This window comes from Crinia signifera, chromosome 6 (assembly GCF_055691185.1).
Source record: "Crinia signifera chromosome 6, ASM5569118v1, whole genome shotgun sequence".
NCBI classification, from domain to species: Eukaryota; Metazoa; Chordata; class Amphibia; order Anura; family Myobatrachidae; genus Crinia; species Crinia signifera.
Window position 1 is genome coordinate 173,321,612 of NC_139222.1, and position 18,376 is coordinate 173,339,987.

The 18,376-nt window shown below is 43.3% G+C and overlaps 1 protein-coding gene across 2 annotated transcripts in view; it reads right to left on the reverse strand.

The window, feature by feature from the left end:
* GAS7 (growth arrest specific 7) overlaps positions 1–18,376 on the reverse strand; it is a 368,988-nt gene that overhangs the window by 65,358 nt on the left and 285,254 nt on the right. Inside the window, exon 5 of one of the 2 annotated variants that reach the window (XM_083148153.1) lies at positions 10,441–10,494. The exons of the other annotated variant lie outside the window; for it this stretch is intronic. Within the exon in view, the coding sequence (XP_083004279.1) occupies positions 10,441–10,494 (54 nt within the window). The remainder of the gene's footprint in view (positions 1–10,440; positions 10,495–18,376) is intronic. 2 annotated transcript variants of the gene reach the window in all.

Genomic DNA, 18,376 nt, shown 5'->3' on the forward strand with positions numbered 1-18,376 from the left:
TGCTACACCTGGGTGCAAAGATGAATCTTTTTGTTGCCGTCCTTCTGAAAGCCCTGCAGAGGCCGTGGCCCCTCTAAAAGCTACTAATTCACCCCGCCATATAGAGGTCTCTCCTGCTAATTATGTCTGTTTCACCTCCTGTTAATGAGGTCTCTCCAAGACTCTGTTTTACAGATCCGGTTCCAGTATTGAAGCTTTAGAACCCCTTGCTCTTACAATCTTTCTACCTATCTACTTATTCCTGGCTGACTGGGACACTCCTGGAACTTGTGCCTCAGTTCTGGTGGATCATCTATGTATGCTCTTGGATTTACAAGGAAGGAACCGTTACTTCTATATATGTGACTCTGCAGGCTAGACAGGCTTGGCCGGTTTAATGTTTCTTGTGCAAATACCCATTGTTCTAGTTTCCTGTACATTACTCAGCTCTTGGTCATTTCGACATTGCCCAATTGTTTTTCTATTTATGTTGTAGTTCTATAGTTCTGATATTTGGCCGGATTAACATATAAAGGTGAATATGTTTAGTCAGAATAAAGATAATGCTCTGTATTGTTTCTTGTTAGGGACTGAGGGGTAGATTTATTAAACTCGGTGAAGTGATAAAGTGTTTTTATCACCGGCCAATCAGCTCCTACCTGTAATTTTTCAAACCAAGACTGTAACTACACAGTTAGAAGCTGATTGGCCGGTGATAAAAACCAGACAAGTTATCACTTCACCGAGCTTAATAAATCTGCCCCTGATTTTATAAACTCTGAGGTCTGTATGCTTTTATGGGGAATGGGATAATATTTTTATATTTCTCTGTTTTCCTTTACATTTTTACATATATGTATTCTCTTATATCCTGCCTATGGAAGTCTAATTATTATATGTAGGACTATACAGTACTATTTACGTGTATTATCTACCATTTATTTTATGTTGGTAGTGGAGAGGCGGTAGCATTACTTGACCTTTGTGTATTCTATCTTTAAAACATTACCCCAGTCGGTCCATACGGTAGATATGCTCCAGCTGGCTGGGTGGGTGGGTGGGAAGGGTGGATGGGGTAATTCTCGTTATAGTATTGTATAGATACGTAAATTGATAGTGGGTTAATTGGGTGGGTGGTTGGGTAAAACGGAAGAGGTAGGTTAGCTTTTTGTTTTGGCTAGATTAACTATCATAGCTAAAGGCCACTAACTTGCCTTCTCCTATAATCTATAGTAGCTAGAGGGCTAGGGGTAGGTATTTTATTGGGATCCAGGTATGCCTAAAGTTGGGGATGGGTTGTACAGGGTGGGGGGTTTTGTGGTAGGGTTGCTTTGGGGGTTATGGGGAGGTATTTTGTTTTGTGTTTGACACGTCGATACTAATAACCTATTTTGCTATCTCATTCTATTCGTTATACAGCTATTCTGTTGGGAATTTATGCTAAGTAATTCTAAATATCCTATTATGCGAAGACATTATGCACATCACGGTCTCAATATGTTGGACACCTACCCGAAGGGCACCTTCGGGTATATTTGCTCTATAACTCCTGCAGGAAATGTGGTCCTTGATATGTACTTACTCTTCGCTACCCATGCTGTATAATATCTTATATTTGATGCAGGATATTTGTGTATCGACGTATCTGCCTGTTTGGGCACTTTGTTCTTTGAAAAATCAATAAAAATGACTGAATTTAAAAAATAAAATAAAAACTCATGCCATGCATGCGCAATTGGCCAGCACTGCCCGCTAAGTATTACTGTTTCTAAAGGAGCAGTGCTCGGGATTTTTGAGACAGCAGCTTTTTTTAAAGGTGTCCCCGCACCAGACCAATACTGAATTGCCACAGTACTGTAGTTAAATATTGCAGCGACTATCAGGGGCCCTTAAAAGAACAAGGTCTTAGCTGCAGGTCTTATTGTTAAAGCTATACAGTAGTCCCTGCAAAGAAAGAGTTTTGCCTAGGTTGACTTGAAAGCAAATCTTATTCAACAATGATTATGGCAGTGCTTCTCAGGAAGGCAGCAGTTGGAGGAAAATCAATGGGACAAATGAAACCCAACATTTTTGAATGGTTATCGCAATGGCTAGCTGGTTCATGCATGCACATATCACTGACCTGCCAAAGCAATCAGTTCAATATTACAATTCAGAGCCAGTGTTCCAAGCACTCAATGATATTTCATTATTAATTTTCACCATACATGATATAAGCAGTAATAGAAAATCAGCCATATCACTGCAGAGTGACAGGCCCATAAATGATTACATTTTCATTTGCTCTTTAAGGGGCTTATTTATCATTTTTCTTTGTTGCTGCTGCAGTATTTAAGCGTTTCATCATTGCTACACCTCTTCTGCTTTGGTTTTCATTTCTGCAGTCACGTATGTCTCTGTACACATAGTGACATTTACTTCACTGATCACATCTGACATCTGGGAATGTCCTGTCATTCCTCTTCCTACTTTCCCCATCCCCTTTTCCATTTGTGTAATGCTTGAAAAAGGGGTTCCCACTGTGTAATAAATTGTGCACTAAATGTACTAAGTACCTAGGGCTATTGAATACTCTGAATGACAGACAACCGCCCATTTCTTTCAAAAAGGTAGCCTGCAAAGACTGACTTTTCCCACTATCACCACCTGATGGAAAGCAGACCATGTCAGTTCCCATGGAAATGCAGCGGAGATGGCTGAAAGTCTTTTCCTCAGGATATAAAATGCTTAGAAACTGGAATAGCTGATGGAAAATAAGAATAAGCTGTAGCGCAAACCCTTTATTACGAGACATATTGAACATGCCCAGTGGTTGTACAGGCTTTGCCAGAATGAACGTCACGCATTTGAACAGCTGTTACGTTGCCATGCGAAGCTGCTGACAAGCATCAGAGAGATCTGGATAAACATAATGCAATGGTTTGGTGTTTGAAGATCAAGAACTTACTAAGCTAGCATCACCGAAATATGTCAACATATACTGTCAAATCAGATGGGGAAACCTTTTGCTGCATCATCTATAATACATATCGAGGTTTTATATGAACACAATAATTTGCATATAATCATAAACTTCTATTTTGGGGTTCAGTGTCCTAATGAGCACAATAATAACGTCCATGGTGTAATCACCCTGACCGCTTTTCATGTAATGTTTATAAATCAAAGACTATGGGGAGTATTCAATGCAGGGGTGAGCAGTGCTGCCTGCTCGCTGTCGTAGCTCGCCCTGTCAGTATTGAACCGACCCCCCTGCATACACCGATTCTCCCACGCTCTGTTTTTGGAGTGAGGGGGAATCGGCGTATGCGGCCGTAGAAACAGCAAGACTCGTGGCTAAATGCAGCGGGCTCCCTGCATTAGCCTGTGACAGCGAGGATTCTCCCGGAACGTTGAATATGGAGAGCAGACAGCGGGAGGGGGGGGGGGGGCGCTTGTTTTCTGCGAACCCTGCCATTTAAACCCCTCGCCAGCTGCATTGAATACGGGCCTAAGAGGGGACTTCAATAAGAAACAATAATATTAATGGAGTAGCCTTGAGCTTTGTCACTTCGGACTTTTCAATTAAAGAGAATATATTCACCCATTAAATTATCTGTTTTGGGGTGTTAATATCCAAGTACCCAAATGTAAGTGTTAACACTGCTGTGCCTCACAAAGACAGAATATTTAACACAATGGGATTTTTTTGTAGCCAGCTCAGGCTTGAAAAAAAAATTCCCATTAAGGGCATCCTAGGGCTGACTTCAGGGGACAATTGAATAGCCTTAAGGGATCAATTAGTCTGTGGTAAATTACCACAATCAATTCAATTTAATTATCTCTTTGTCTTCGTCCACTGATATTTTAACAGGTAGAAATCTTTATATGGACAAAGAAGGGAATTGTTCGGAGTGCTGCGCTCAAATCGTACCACCTAGCAATTGCATATGATTACAGTGATATCACAGTCACAATTTCTATGCAGTATAATTCCAATGTTTTCATCAATAAAACGAAGACTTCGTTCGAATATCCTGTGTCTCTCGCTAACAGGAGAGTCGTTTTGGAGTTGCTGCTCACTAATTACTGTGAATAGCGCAATACCCAGACCATTGTCTTTTAGAAATCTTTATATGTACATATAGATAGATAGATATAGTTATAGTAAGCGACACAAATTACTCAGTAATGTATACACTACAATAGCAATACTGTCCCAATAGCCAGGGCTGGTGATAGGCACTGGAGCGCCCCAGATGGAGCGGGTGCCCCAGGGCTCAACTGCTCCACGGGGGGCGGGTGCCCACGATGCTGGGGGGGGGGGGGTGTCTGCGATGTGGCTACACGGCCACCGGGGGAGGGGTTCCGCGATGTGGTCGCCAGGCCGGCGTGCAGGGGCGAATTTAGGGGTCAGGCCGCCCCTAGGCACAACATTTTTGTCCCCCCCTATTTAGCCCACCTTAATATTTTTTTAAGCACTCTGGACTGCTCACTGTACGGAGGACTCTGATGGAGGGAGGCACTTATTAGTACAGTGATTAGCACAGTGTCTCCGTCAGTCTCTCTCACACTGTGACTGACTGAGCGCAGGGAGGATCTGCACACCACTCAGCTGCTGGATACACAGCAGCCAATAGACTGTGTGTGTGTGTGTAGAGTTGCCAGTGGGCGGGCGCCGGCAGAAGTGAGTGCCGCCCTGAGGCCGGTGCCTCACAGGCCTAGGCACAAATCAGGCCCTGCCGGCGCGATGTGGCTACCTGGCCTCAGGAGGAAGGGTGCGCGATGTGGCCGCCGTGCTGCTGGGGAGGGGGGTGTTAACTCACCGAACACCTGCTCCTTCCTCCGGCTCACCTGCTCCTCTGCTGTGGTGGTAGCTTTCAAGCTCACTACCGCCCTCCAACTGCCTGTGCTCTAGGCAAATGCCTAGACCTGCCTAGTGGTGGCGTCGGCCCTGCCAATAAGCTCATGGGTTTACCACACTGCAAGCTTAACAATCCTTTACTTTAATGGTTCTCAACCTCAGTCCTCAAGAACACCACACAGTTCCCGTTTTCTAGGTCACCCAGCATGTGCACAGGAGCACTCATTACTCACTGACACATTTTAAAAGATCCACAGGTGGAGCTAATTCTTTGATTATTTTGTGTGGAGACATGGAAAACGTGCACTGTGTGGGGGTCCTGAGGACTGAGGTTGATAACCACTGCTTTAGCAGCTGCCAAGCCACACTCTTCTATTCTAACTTGATAAAGACTTCCATATCCTTGTATTTTTGTGAGGCCCAAAAAGAAAGCAACGTTCATTGAGGACTCACTATCAACATAGTCAGCAGAGTCCTGAAGGCCACTCACTGCTCAGCATCTGTGTCCTTTCAAAATCTTCACATTTGCCAGAGGATGCCAATGGTTCTTTCCATATCTTCCACTCACTTACATGAACCCTAAGAACCAATCCAGACCTGATCACAAAGCACTTTTTTCCACAAATGGACAAAACTATGCTGCACTTCAGGGGGGGTAATGTGAGAGTAATGGGGCATACTCATGGGGCAACGGGAGCCGTGATGTGCTTAAGCACAGTAAGCAGCAGCACAAATCACTGACACATATGCGATGCACGAGCGATGTGTGCTGAGGAATCTGTGCGAACACTAGCGATCTGACTAGATTTATACTGCATGACGAGTCAGTCGATGGCTGAAGGCTTGAACATGATCCAATGCTCAAATCCCAAATGTTAATATTTCAGGCCTAGCACAGTCAAGTGCCCCGTCCCAACAAAGCCATAATCCAGCTCTACCCATAAGATGTAGGGTGGCTTAGAGTGGCCAGCAACATGCACAAGTGGAAATGACACACTTTACTAAATTAAGACACTCCAATTTGTATTAAGAAAAAAATTTGGGCCAGATGTATCAAGCTTCAAAAAGTGATAAAATGGAACCAGCCAATCAGCTCCTACTTTTCATGCTACAGACTGGGTTTGAAAAATGACAGGTAGGAGCTGATTGGCTGGTTGTTTATCACTCTCCATTTGATCACTTTTTGAAGGTTGATACATCTGACCCAATATGTTTTGGGGGTGGCGCCAGTGCTCTTTATAACCCAGGGTCCTAGAAAATCTAGTTATAGCTCTGATCCTCACTAATGATTATGACAACTTAAACATTAGATGCCTTATGATTGGCTGATTGCAGATGGACTTCTCTAGCTACTTAATTCATGTTATTTGTGGCTACATGATATGATCGTATGGCTGTTAATCTTTAATGATTATTATATGAAAGAACATGCCTATTGTACATGGTAAAGCCATAGGTAGCTGTTGGGGTATTTGTAAATCACTACTTAATTTCTGAAATTCAACAGACAGATTTAATAAGTAATACACTTTAAAACATTTTTCTTAACACTATACTCAGGAAATAACCACAAGGCCAGGGATTGGACAAAGACCTCACAGGGCAGATTCTCAGTCAACTGATGCACATGTGAGGCCACCTGCCCGCCATGTGGTCATGCCCAGAGAAGTGGCCCTGCCCTTCTACTGTCTCCACACAATCTTTGCTGGTTTACAGAGCAGAGTACCCAATGATGCAAATACTCATCAAAGGCAGGCGCCCTTCTATAACCATTGTAACATCTGTTAAAGCAGTGATTTTCAACCACTGTGCCGTGGCACACTAGTGTGCCTTGAGCTGTTCTCAAGTGTGCCCCCAGATCTAGAGATGCCCAAACCAGTTTACAGCCACCACCAGTTTTACTGTTATTTACTGGTCTCTTCTTTTCATGTAAAGGGCCAATGTATTTTATTTGTGTTACCTGTGGGGACCAGTGTGATTGGTTTTTATATAGGGCCAATAGGTTTTTTTTTTTTCCTGTGGGCCAATATATTTTGCCCTGTGGGGATTTCATGGTGTGCCTTGGCAATTTTAAAATCTTATTTAGTGTGCCGCAAGGTAAAAAGGTTGAAAATCACTGTGTTAAAGGGACAGGAATGGGAACTATCTGGGAGGGGCTTTCTGGGCTCCAATGGGGATGGATATTTCTGAAATTCAGTTAATTATGGTAATGAGCTGTTTGTCAGCTTGATGGATGCTTTGGGGTCTGTGTTGTCTCAAGTAAGGAGAGGTGGGGTATTATTTGAAATTATTATCAGAGCAGCTTAAAGGTCTGGGGCCACTAGACTGCCAAGCATATTGATAGAAAAAACGGCACTTATATGTTAGTTTGGCGTCCACTAAGCAATTTGCTTAGTGGGCTATTCTGCGTAGGGAAATCGCATCGCATTGGCCATTTTAGGGCCATGCGATGTGCGATGCGATGCGATTTTCCTATGTAATTTATTCACTGCTCTCTCAGCCCCGGGGCATAGCATCTGCCGCAATATCGCATGCGATTTTATAGGGTGTGCGATGCCATGACATTAAGTATACAATAATATGATTGTATGTCGCAAAAATAGGTTTAACGCACCCCCCACTATCCACGCCACCCCGAAACGTGGCGAGTGCAGCGAGCCCCTCGACTTTTCATTACCCCACTATCCACGTCGGTGTGGAGTTAATTTCATATAGTGTGGCGAGTGCAGCGAGCAACCGAGCCTGAAGCACGGCGAGCCCCGCGGAATACATTTAAAGTAATCAGTGTCCCATCGCGGGGTTCGCTACGGTCGCTGCGCTCGCCACACTATATAAAATCAACTCCATGCCCATGTGTATAGTGGGGGTATGAAAAGGTCGGAGGATGCGTTCCGCCACCCATCGTGGGGCTCGCTATGCTTCCGGGTGGCGTGGATAGTGGGGGGGTGCTATTTTTAGGACATACAATCATATTATTGTATACCTAATGTAATGGCATCGCACACCCGATAAAATCGCATGTGATATTGCGGGAGGTGCGATGCGATATTGTGGTGTAAAATAAAAATTACATGAAAAAATCGCATTGCCTTACAATGGCCCATTTTCCTACGTTACCGTCTGTATGCTAATTGAGCGCCCAACTAACATATAAGTACCGAAAAAACTGCTTCCACACAGGTGTAGTGATGTATTCATCTCATCTATTTTGCTGTTGGTTACACCTATATTTGATTTTGTGCCACCCAAGTGAGGCCACTTTAATATCAAATCCACCCCTGCACAAGGGGAACACTATTTCCTATAACCATATTTCATTAGTACCATTAAAAGCACAAAGCTGTACCTTGCATTGGTTGATGCATTTACGTTTATTATACTCCAAAAATATTGACATGATATCCATGACACATCTGCGTGCATATTAAAGTATGTCCATACCATACAGTATGTGTGGCTTTTTGTCTGACATATAGTAGTTTATGTCTCCATTTTTACATAACTTTTCATGAGACTTAGGGTGCCACAAGATTACTTTAAGCCAGGGGTGTTCAAACCTGTCCTCAATATCTACCGGGTCAACCCGGCAACAGCCCTGGATGGAACCGGGTTATTTGATGTGCATCAGCTAGGTGATTTGGATAACATGGACTAATAAAACTATTATTAGATCTCAGCACCGGTATGGCCACGTCTGCTTTAAGCACTGAAGCAGCTTTTAGTACACTACCTGCATCATTTTGTGTAAGTATGTTCAGGTCAAATGCTGCTACAGAGGACTCCATGTTGTTACAATACAGGAGACTGTCAGGGTGAGCTTTGGGTTTTCAGTAAAAGCTGATTGTTTTAGAAGGGCCACACATTCCGGTAAAAAGCTTGTAACATTTTACTTGGTCAAAATAAGACAAATGTGCTGTGGAGGTGTCATGCTGTATTTACACTGTAACATACTATACTATACTACAGTATACGATAACAGCCCCCGCCCTTCCCTGGACCGCCCACCTTCACAAGCTGCAGGATCCGGGAGGCTTGCCCCTTTCCCGAGAGGTCGGGAGCGCCCCCCTTTATCGTGGGTCTGCCGACCATCACAAGCCATATACAGTAGAACCAGTTTCAGGATCAAAGCAAAGCATTCTGTCTTTTGAACACTATTATTTTATATGAATTTAAAATTGTGGTACTTCAGACCTATTTAATGGCAGATCAGTTATTGGGAGGTGCAGGAGTCATGTACTATATGTGGTCAAATAAATATCATTCCAGGTATGTCTACTATTTCTCTACATTGAATATAAGGTCTAAGAGTACACCAGGAAGATACATGTATTGAATATGAGGAGGGACTATTACGCATGATTATAGGCAACGTAACTGACATATCTGCAGCCCTCGATATCAACATGAGTTGTAAGTGAGCAGTGCAGAGACTGGTCTTATGTAATATTACACAGCCACTCTGAGGGAACTCCATTTAACATGCATCAGCATATGAATATCATCTGCTACACTACAATCCACTGCTTACTAACAGGCAATCTATTCCATATGTAAATGGCCACCTCCTGGTTTACCTGTTGTAGCAATCTTGATTTTGCTGCAAGGCGCTCAGTCAAAATAAAATGTATATGCTGAATGCTGTATAACCGATATCCAATTTAAGACCCTATAAAACCATTGCCATAACAATATGTTCATATTTTTAATAGTATTTTGCACGAAGGCTGACACCAAATTAACAAGCACCTGCATCTCTGCATAAACATGACTTCCGTACATCTGTACATGCTGGATGCGATGTACACATCTAGAATATGATAAAGCTTCCACTATGCAAACATTGCCTCAAGTACATCTTGTAATGATTTCTAATTAACATGTCTTAGTGTTTACAGCCAAGGAGCGTGTACATGAACACATTAGAAAAACTAAGAAAAGCATAGAAATCCACAAAGATCTGCTTATAACAAATCCACTACGGATATTCAGTACAGCATGGCTGAATAATTAAGGGATGCGTACATACATACACACACACACACACACACACACACACACACACACACACACACACACACACACACACACACACACACACACACACACACACACACACACACACACACACACACACACACACACATTACATACCTAATGTATAAAGGCTAATTTTTAAATATATATATTTCTTTTAATTGATTCTGAAGTTGGGAATCTCCTGTATATTTTTTGCAGCCAAGCTCTGTGCAATTTCCCTAGGATCACCTAACAAGTGATTCTCCCCGTTTCCTGGTTTCCATATTTACCTTGGCAGCATGTTTAAAAATGATCAGTTAGAATGGGGGAAATAATTCTGCTAATTGAAATGGTGTTTTACTGGCTGCACCTCCCACCTCCCCCACGCATTGCTCTCTGCAAGGCTATTGTACTATGTATCCTTGTATCTTTTTATAATGAAAAAGGGGAACAAATAATAAGTAATTGGCTTAAGGGGATGCAAGCAACCATCTTTTTTTATTTATTATTTTAAGAAGCAGTTGTAACTTCTCTACAGAAATAAATGCAATTGATGCACTTATTGCATATCGTCATAGTAACAAGGTTTAGATGGTACTCACTGTGAGGATGGTCTCCTTATTCTGCTTTTTGGTAGGTGACAGGGACCCTGGGCTCTGTGGAGAGAGGCAAGAGGCATCGTCAAAGCTGCTCTCAATGTCTGACATCTTAGTGTAAAATGTATAGATCAGGTAGAGAGAAAGGCTCGGTTCAGTGGCTGTGCATTAGCCCTACTCCTGTAGTGTCCTGAGGCAACAGAGGGAGCTGGATCGCTTGCCTCATGAGGCTCTCGTATTGTGCCCAGTCAAGCAGCACACGAGCTGGATAATTCAGCCAAAATGCAGTCACACCTCCCTTTTTCATCCGTGCCTGGACTAAAGGGTAAGCACAGCTGCTCACATGCACAAGTGAGGGCAACAAGTAACACAATTGCTGTGCTTACGAAATGAACAACAACAAAAAAAACTGTTAAAATAGAAAGGATCAGTGTATGCCTATCATGGATCCTAGGAAAAAATCATTTAGTCCCTGCACATAGGTGGTTTCATTTTCCTAGACACTGGCATTTGACTGCAAACAATACCGCATTAGCAGGTTATCTCTATATGTTAATCATTATCTGCAGTACCTGCAGGTGCTATATACTGTACCTACACACACATAAAACTAATGAGACCAGGAATACAATTAAAGACACTATACCGTAGGTACAGATACAGATAAATGAAAAATAGAAGCTTTTTTGTGCTTTGCATTGGAATAATTCAAATTATGGGGTACAAAAAGACAGAGGATGTCCAATTATCCCCAGTGCTTTTTTGCCCCCAAACAGCAGGCTGATAGCTAGCATGATATATGATCGATGGTCATTATCAGACTACCCAATAATGGGCCAAATTTTTTTTTCTTCCAGGCAATAACACTTAGGAGCTGCAATAACTTCCCAGACCCATGTGCTCTTGCAGATCCACAGGCTGCTTACCGGCACCAAGGGCATAATCCGCGTAAGTGCCGGTTTATTGGGGCTAATTGGACAGACTGAGGGCCTAACGCACACCTGTTCGCAGCCTAGCCAACAGGTAAACGCCGCCCAACAACCCCCCCCCCCCCCCTCCTCACACAAATCCCTGCATTTGTATGTGAGGGGACGTGTACGCTTAAAACATCCCCTAGCATGCAGCCGCACGAAAAATGATGTGATGGTCTCTCAGCATCGAATGATTTTTCACCCGTTCGCAAATAAATGCCAGTCTAGACTGGCTTAATTCCGATGGAGATGGCAAAGTCGGGAGTGGCGCTGACTCCATGTGACAAGTAATAATGTGCAACATATGTGTAACAGGCATTATGTGTGTCATGTGTATAAGGGTATTAATAATGTGCAACATATGTGAAAGGGGCATTATGTGTGTCATGTGTATAAGGGTATTAATAATATGTGTCATTATGTGTATGAAGGGCATTAATAAAGGTTGGCATATGTGTAAGGGGCATTATGTTTATAAGGACATTAATAATGTGTGTCATGCGTAAGGGGCATTACTGTGTGGTATTATCAGAGGTGATGAAAGAAAGGGGTAGGGGGTACAAATTACCCAGGCCAAAGTCTGATGGAAGGGCCCAGTAGGGGCCCCGGGCCCCCTCCCCTTAAGTGACAGCAGCAGCTGCAGCTCTTCTCCTCTGCCCAGCACACACTGCTTTGTGCTGGGTGGCAGTGTGGCCATGGAGGTGCTTAAAATACAATATTTTCGCAGGATTTTTTTCTAAGGGCATAATGTGAATAATATGAGGAGTAATGTATTTAAGGTACTACTGTGTGATGTAACGTGAATAAGGGACACCATCGCATGATATAATGTGAATAAAGTTGCACTACTGTGTGGCATAATTTGAATTGGGGTACTATTGTGTGGCCATGCCCCTTCCCAGCAAGAACACACCCCTGTTTGGGCTGCTCACTGAATGTGTGCACTGTTTCTATTTAAATTATTGCGGGTAGGAGCACCAAAATGATGACTGCTATGATGAGGGTTGATGGTGCTGGGAAAGGGGAGCAGGGTCAGAGGCGGAACTAGTGGCGGTGCTAGTGGGCACCAGCCAAAATCTTGCATAGGGCATCATTTAGGCTAGGGCCGGCTCTGCTACCAACCATTATTCAATACCGCAAGCTCATGATGAGGCCAAGTCCCTATTATATTGACCTTGTAGTACCATCCCACATGAGGCAGCCATAAAGTCCATAACCATGGACTACATGGTATTGCAGGGTTGCCTACAATTAAAGTCTCCTCTCTGGGAGGAGACTGTCAGCAGTACTTCAGGGGATGTGGCCTAATGTAGACGTAATGAAGCCCCGCCCCCAGTACGGCAAATCCCGCAACTTGCAGGTCTTCGAGGAGGGCTAAATAATGTGATTTGCATCTTTTTTTTTTTTTTGAAAATAATTTTTATTTGGTTTTTCAAATTTATATAGTTGAACAGATACTTTTGCAATAACATATACATGTCAAATTTGGTTGCATAGTAAAATGTTATACCCCGATTAGGGCACCAGAGACAATATAGTAAGGTATATACGATTCCTGAATCTCTCCCCACAGTGGCCTGCCCTCCATTGGGGGCCCCCGGGTGGAGCGAAGCAAGAACAAAGAAATACCCAGATTCCTGAGAACCTTAGGGAATTGCCAGAATAATGTCCAGTGTCCTTTGCGTCACTTAGTGTAGCGAGTCTTTCGCTAAGCCTTTAACTGCTGAAAGGTACCAACACATGCTGTAAATATGAACTATTGTGTATATTCTGCAAATAACAGTTTCAATAATAAACCTAATAAAGTTATATGAAATGAACCAGTTGTTAAATTTCCTGATAACTGGAGGGGGGAAGGGGGAGGGGGGAGAGGAAAGAGGGATGAGAGTGAGGGGGGGGGGGGGGGGAGAGGAGGGACATGGGATTAAGATTAAGCGCTTCTGATTATGTCACTTCATTCGATGTTCTACTAACACCTTTTCAATAGTGCATGGAACTGTGGGAGGTTTGTGTCACCATATATATACTAGTCAGTCACAGACGGTGTGTTCACTGGTATAGTAAGCTGGCGGTAGGTATTCCACGTTGTTGAGTCAAATATGGACATAATTTGATTTTGTTGGGTTGAGTCTAGCACCTCAATGTACGGACCCCACTTTTTATAGAAACGTAAACCACCCTCTTCTATATTAGGCATAGTAGATTGCCTTTCCAGGTATAAGGTTTTAAGGAGATGGGTGCGTATCGTGTCGACCCTGGGCGCAGACCCGACAGTCCAGTTGGTTAAGATTAGTTTCTTACCTATCGTAAGGATTAAGCACAACAAGGGCATTAGAAGTTTCTGTTTACCTTTAAGGTGCCAGATGGAAAAGTTTAGCATTAGAATTGCTAATGGGTCAAAAATTAGATGGAGTTTGAAGGTGTCGTTGATAAAGCTCAGTAACTTATTCCAAAACTTTTTAATTTTTGGACAAGACCAGAAGCAATGAATAAATAGCGCTACTGAGGCACCGCATTTTAGGCATTTTGATGAAGCATCTGGTACTATGTGGGCCCGTTGGCCTGGTGAAATGTAGGCCTTGTGTAAAAAGCGTATGTGTGTCTCCTGTAGCCTCGCAGAGTGCAAAAATTTGAGGGTATTGGTAATATCCCAATGTATATCTTTGAGTGTCAGTGGTCTGCCCAAGTCCGATTCCCAGGTCGACACTCCACGCGTCCAGAGCTTATTGGGGCATAGAGACAGGAAATCCCAATACAGTAGGTTAATTTTGTATGGAGCTAAAGAGATCTTGGCGGTTAAAGAGGTAAGTGGGTCTAAAGAGAGTGAGGTGTCAAATGGGGGGGGTAACGACTGTACATAATGCCTTAGTTGCAAATACATGAAAAAATCTGAATTGGAGATTTGATATTTCTCAACCAGAGAGTTAAAAGACAAAATGGTGCCTCCTGGGTCAAAGACATCCCTGACAGCTATGATACCTTTTCTTTTCCATGTAGTGAACCTTGAGTTGGTTTGTGCTGCTGGGAAACAGGGGTTACCACAAAATTGTAGAAACCTAGAGTGCGACGGATGCCTTCTTAGCAGTATATTACCAGACCACCATGCCATATATGTATGCCAGAATAGTGGATGTGATTTCGCCTCCGGAGGAAGCATGGCTTTAGGTGTATGTAGAAGAGCCGCCAATGAGTAGGGGTGCATTGAATTTTGTTCTAATTCTAAATTGGTGTATGTTGATGTGCCCAGGAGCCAGTCCCAGACATATCTAAATGCTGTGGCTTTCGAGAAGGCTTTGACATCAGGAATTGCCATGCCCCCCTCACTTTTTTTTAGTTTCAATTTGGGTAGTGATATCCTAGATTTCTTTCCCCTCCAGAGAAACTTGGAAAACATTCTCTCACAACGTTTAACATCGGCTGTTGTGGGGTACATTGGAAGCATCTGTATAACATAGGATAATTTTGGGAAAATAATACTTTTCAAAACTGCTGCTCTACCTTGTAGGGAGATTGGCATATTGATCCATGATTGGAGAAGTGTGTTTATTTTGGTGAATACAGGGGTGTAGTTGAGGTGATATAGTCTTCCTATCTTCGAGGGCAGGTGAACTCCCAGGTACTTCAGTGAGGGACTATTAAGTTTGAATTTAGAGACTGCAGGTGGGGGTGGGGAAGCTATAAGGCGGACTGCAGGTTTGTTTAGGGGGAGAAGTTCTGACTTATCAGCATTAATTTTGTATCCCGCAAAGGAGCCGAATTCATCTATTTGTTTCATTATGGCCGGAATGGAAGTCAGGGGATTACTAACAAAAAGGAGCATATCGTCCGCGAATAAGGCGAGTTTTAATTCCTTTGTGGCAACCGATATACCCGAGAATTCAGATAGTCCCCTCAGGGCCACTGCCAGGGGCTCAATGGCAAGCGCAAAGAGGAGTGGGGACAAGGGGCACCCCTGCCGCGTTCCTCTGGATAATTGTATAGGGTTCGATAGATATCCATTGCAGATAAGCCTGGAGGTGGAACCAGTGTAGAGGGATTTAATTATATAGATTAAGTTTGAAGGGAAGTTAAATTTTGTGAGTGTGAGGAAGATATGGTCCCATGAGACCATATCAAATGCCTTTTCGGCGTCTACTGCAAGTAAGTAGGAGGCATCCATGTCCTCATGGGTGGCTATCCAGTGCATGGTTGATAACACTTTTCTGATATTAGATGTGGAGTGCCTACCTACTATGAATCCTGTTTGATCCGTATTCACTATATTAGGGAGGAGGAATTTGATGCGATTGGAAAGTATGGAAGTAAACAATTTATAATCCACATTTAAAAGGGATATAGGCCTGTATGAGCCTGGCAAATGCGGATCTCGGCCTGGTTTGGGAATGAGACGGATGATAGCATCATTAAAGTATTTCGGGGCATTTCCAGAGCTTATGATGGCATTAAATGCTTTAGTAAGTTGGGGTTTAATTCTGGGTAGGAGGACTTTAAAAAATTCCCCTGACAAGCCATCCGGGCCGGGGGATTTTAGTGGTTTTAATTTTTTGATAGCCTCTTCTACTTCTTGGGGTTCAATGGGGGCGCCTAGGAGTGTGGTTTTATCTTGAGCTAGCTGTGGAAGGGATATAGTGTCCCAGAATGACCGTTCATTATCTAGGTTACGAGGGGGTTGTGAATATATTTCAGCATAAAAGGAGGATAATAGTTCAGCTATGTCTGAGCCAGACCCTGCCAGGGTGCCATCCGGTTTTTTGATTTTTTGAATAATAGTTGGTGGAGCATTGGCTTTCAGTAAGCTGGATAAGAGGCGGCCAGTTTTATTGCCGAATTTATGGAATCGGTGGTCCCTATAAAAAGAGTGTCTGTCTCCCATAGCTGAAAGGAGGGCGTCAAAACTATCTTTTGCTGTAGTGTATGATAGCTTATTTCGGGGGGTTGGGGCTTGCTTATAAGTTTGGTAGGTTTTTGTTAAGTCAGATTGGAGGGTTTTGTATCTGGTGACCGATTCTCTTTTATGTTTTGAGACGTATTGGATTATTCGTCCTCTGATGACAGCTTTCGCCGTCTGCCAAAATAAGGCTGGGTCATCATCTAGGGTTTCTAAATTATCCATTTTATATTCCTCCCAGAACGTGTCTAGTTTATTTCTAAAGTCAATGGAAGAGGTAAGGTGAGAGGGGAATCTCCATAGACGGTATGTGCCTACGTCTAATGAGAGGGATAAAGAGAACCATATGAGGGAGTGATCAGAAAGACACATGGGTTCTATTTGGGCTTCAGTACAGTTAGGCAGCATGCCCTCAGAGACAAGCAGATAATCTATCCGGGACAATGTCCCATGTGCTGCCGACTGACAGGTAAACTCCCGGTCAGTAGGGTGCAGTGCTCTCCAGGTATCTATGAGGGCAAGCTGCTCTGCCAGAAAGGGGATTCCTAATTTTGGTGGTTTTCTGGAAGTTGATTTGGAGTTCGTGTCAAGATATGTGGATGATATGACATTGAAATCCCCCCCCAATATTACTTGGTGAGGCATATATTGAGCCAGTATTGTAAGAATATGTTGGAAGAATTTTTTCTGGTTCACATTGGGGGCATATACATTCATAACGATATACCTAACAGAGTGTATTTTTAAATCTAATAGGACATATCGCCCTTCTGGGTCTACTAGTGTTTTAGCAATCTCTACTGGGAGGCGTTTTCTGGCTAGAACAGTCACTCCTCTGGCTTTTGATGAATAAGGAGCTGATGCCAGGACGCGCCAGCCCAGCATGTTCAGTTTGGCATATTCGGGTTCGAGCAGGTGCGTCTCTTGTAACATTACCACATCTATTGCATTTTTGTTTAGATACATTAACAATTTTTTCCTTTTTACTGGCGAGTGTATACCGCCCACGTTCCATGAAGCAACTTTGATCATAGACATAACATCTTGTAGTTGACACTAATATCTAGCATCAGGAGCACAAAACACATAACAATATGAGGAAGCAAGGGGAGGTGGGAGATAGGGGGATAGGGAGTGCATCGAACAAAACCATACCATAAATTACTCTTTGAGGAACTCCCCACTTTTCTAAGCTCTAAGTGGCTTCCCAGTGTGCTGGGAACTAATCACAATACACAAAATAGATCAATACAACCTTGGCGGTGGCTCCGCATCTGCCCCGCCGCAACATTAACTTAAAACAGTAAACAATTTTGCCCAAGAGCAATCCAGGCCTGGATCGCCCCTGTACCTTAGCACTTTTTCATTGTGCGCCTGAATACGTGCACTTGGAATATGAAATGTCTTAGCCCTTCTTCTTTGTGACATAGTTGAGACCAGTTGTGTAAGACGGTAAATCTCTGTGTCAGAGTTGCAGTTAGTGGTACATTTAGATCCCTGGATGTATCTACAAGTGAGTACGTCTTCCCTTAGTATTCCTTGTATGTAGGAATAGACTTGTTGATTCCAAAACATGGTGCCGGAGATGATAGTTATTTTGTATTTTCCACTAGGTGATTCAGGTGTGGGCTGAGGTTGGACCATCTGTAACTTTGGATTTTGTAACCTTTTGCAGTCTAATGCCCAAAAATGTACGTAATCAAATGTTTAGAGCATCTGTGGTGCGTCATTATTATCGGTCCTCTAGTGGATGCTAGGCAGTGTCTTATTCATTTTCCTCAGCCTGGAGCTGCAGGTTCTGTTCTTGTATATATGCCTCGGCATCACCCGAGTTGGTGAAATCTTTAAATGTAGATCCCATAAAGATCCGTAGACGAGCCGGGTATAGAAGGGCAAATTTCCTCCCAGACTGGGCCAGAGTGGTACATGCAGGTTGGAATGCTTTTCTTGCCCGTGTGAGTTCAGGGGAGTAGTCCTGAAAGATTAGCAACTTGGCATCATTCCACCGCAGATCTCTCTTGCGGCGCGATGCTGCCCATATCGCCTCTTTATGGACGTAGTTAAGGCATTTAAACAGGACTAC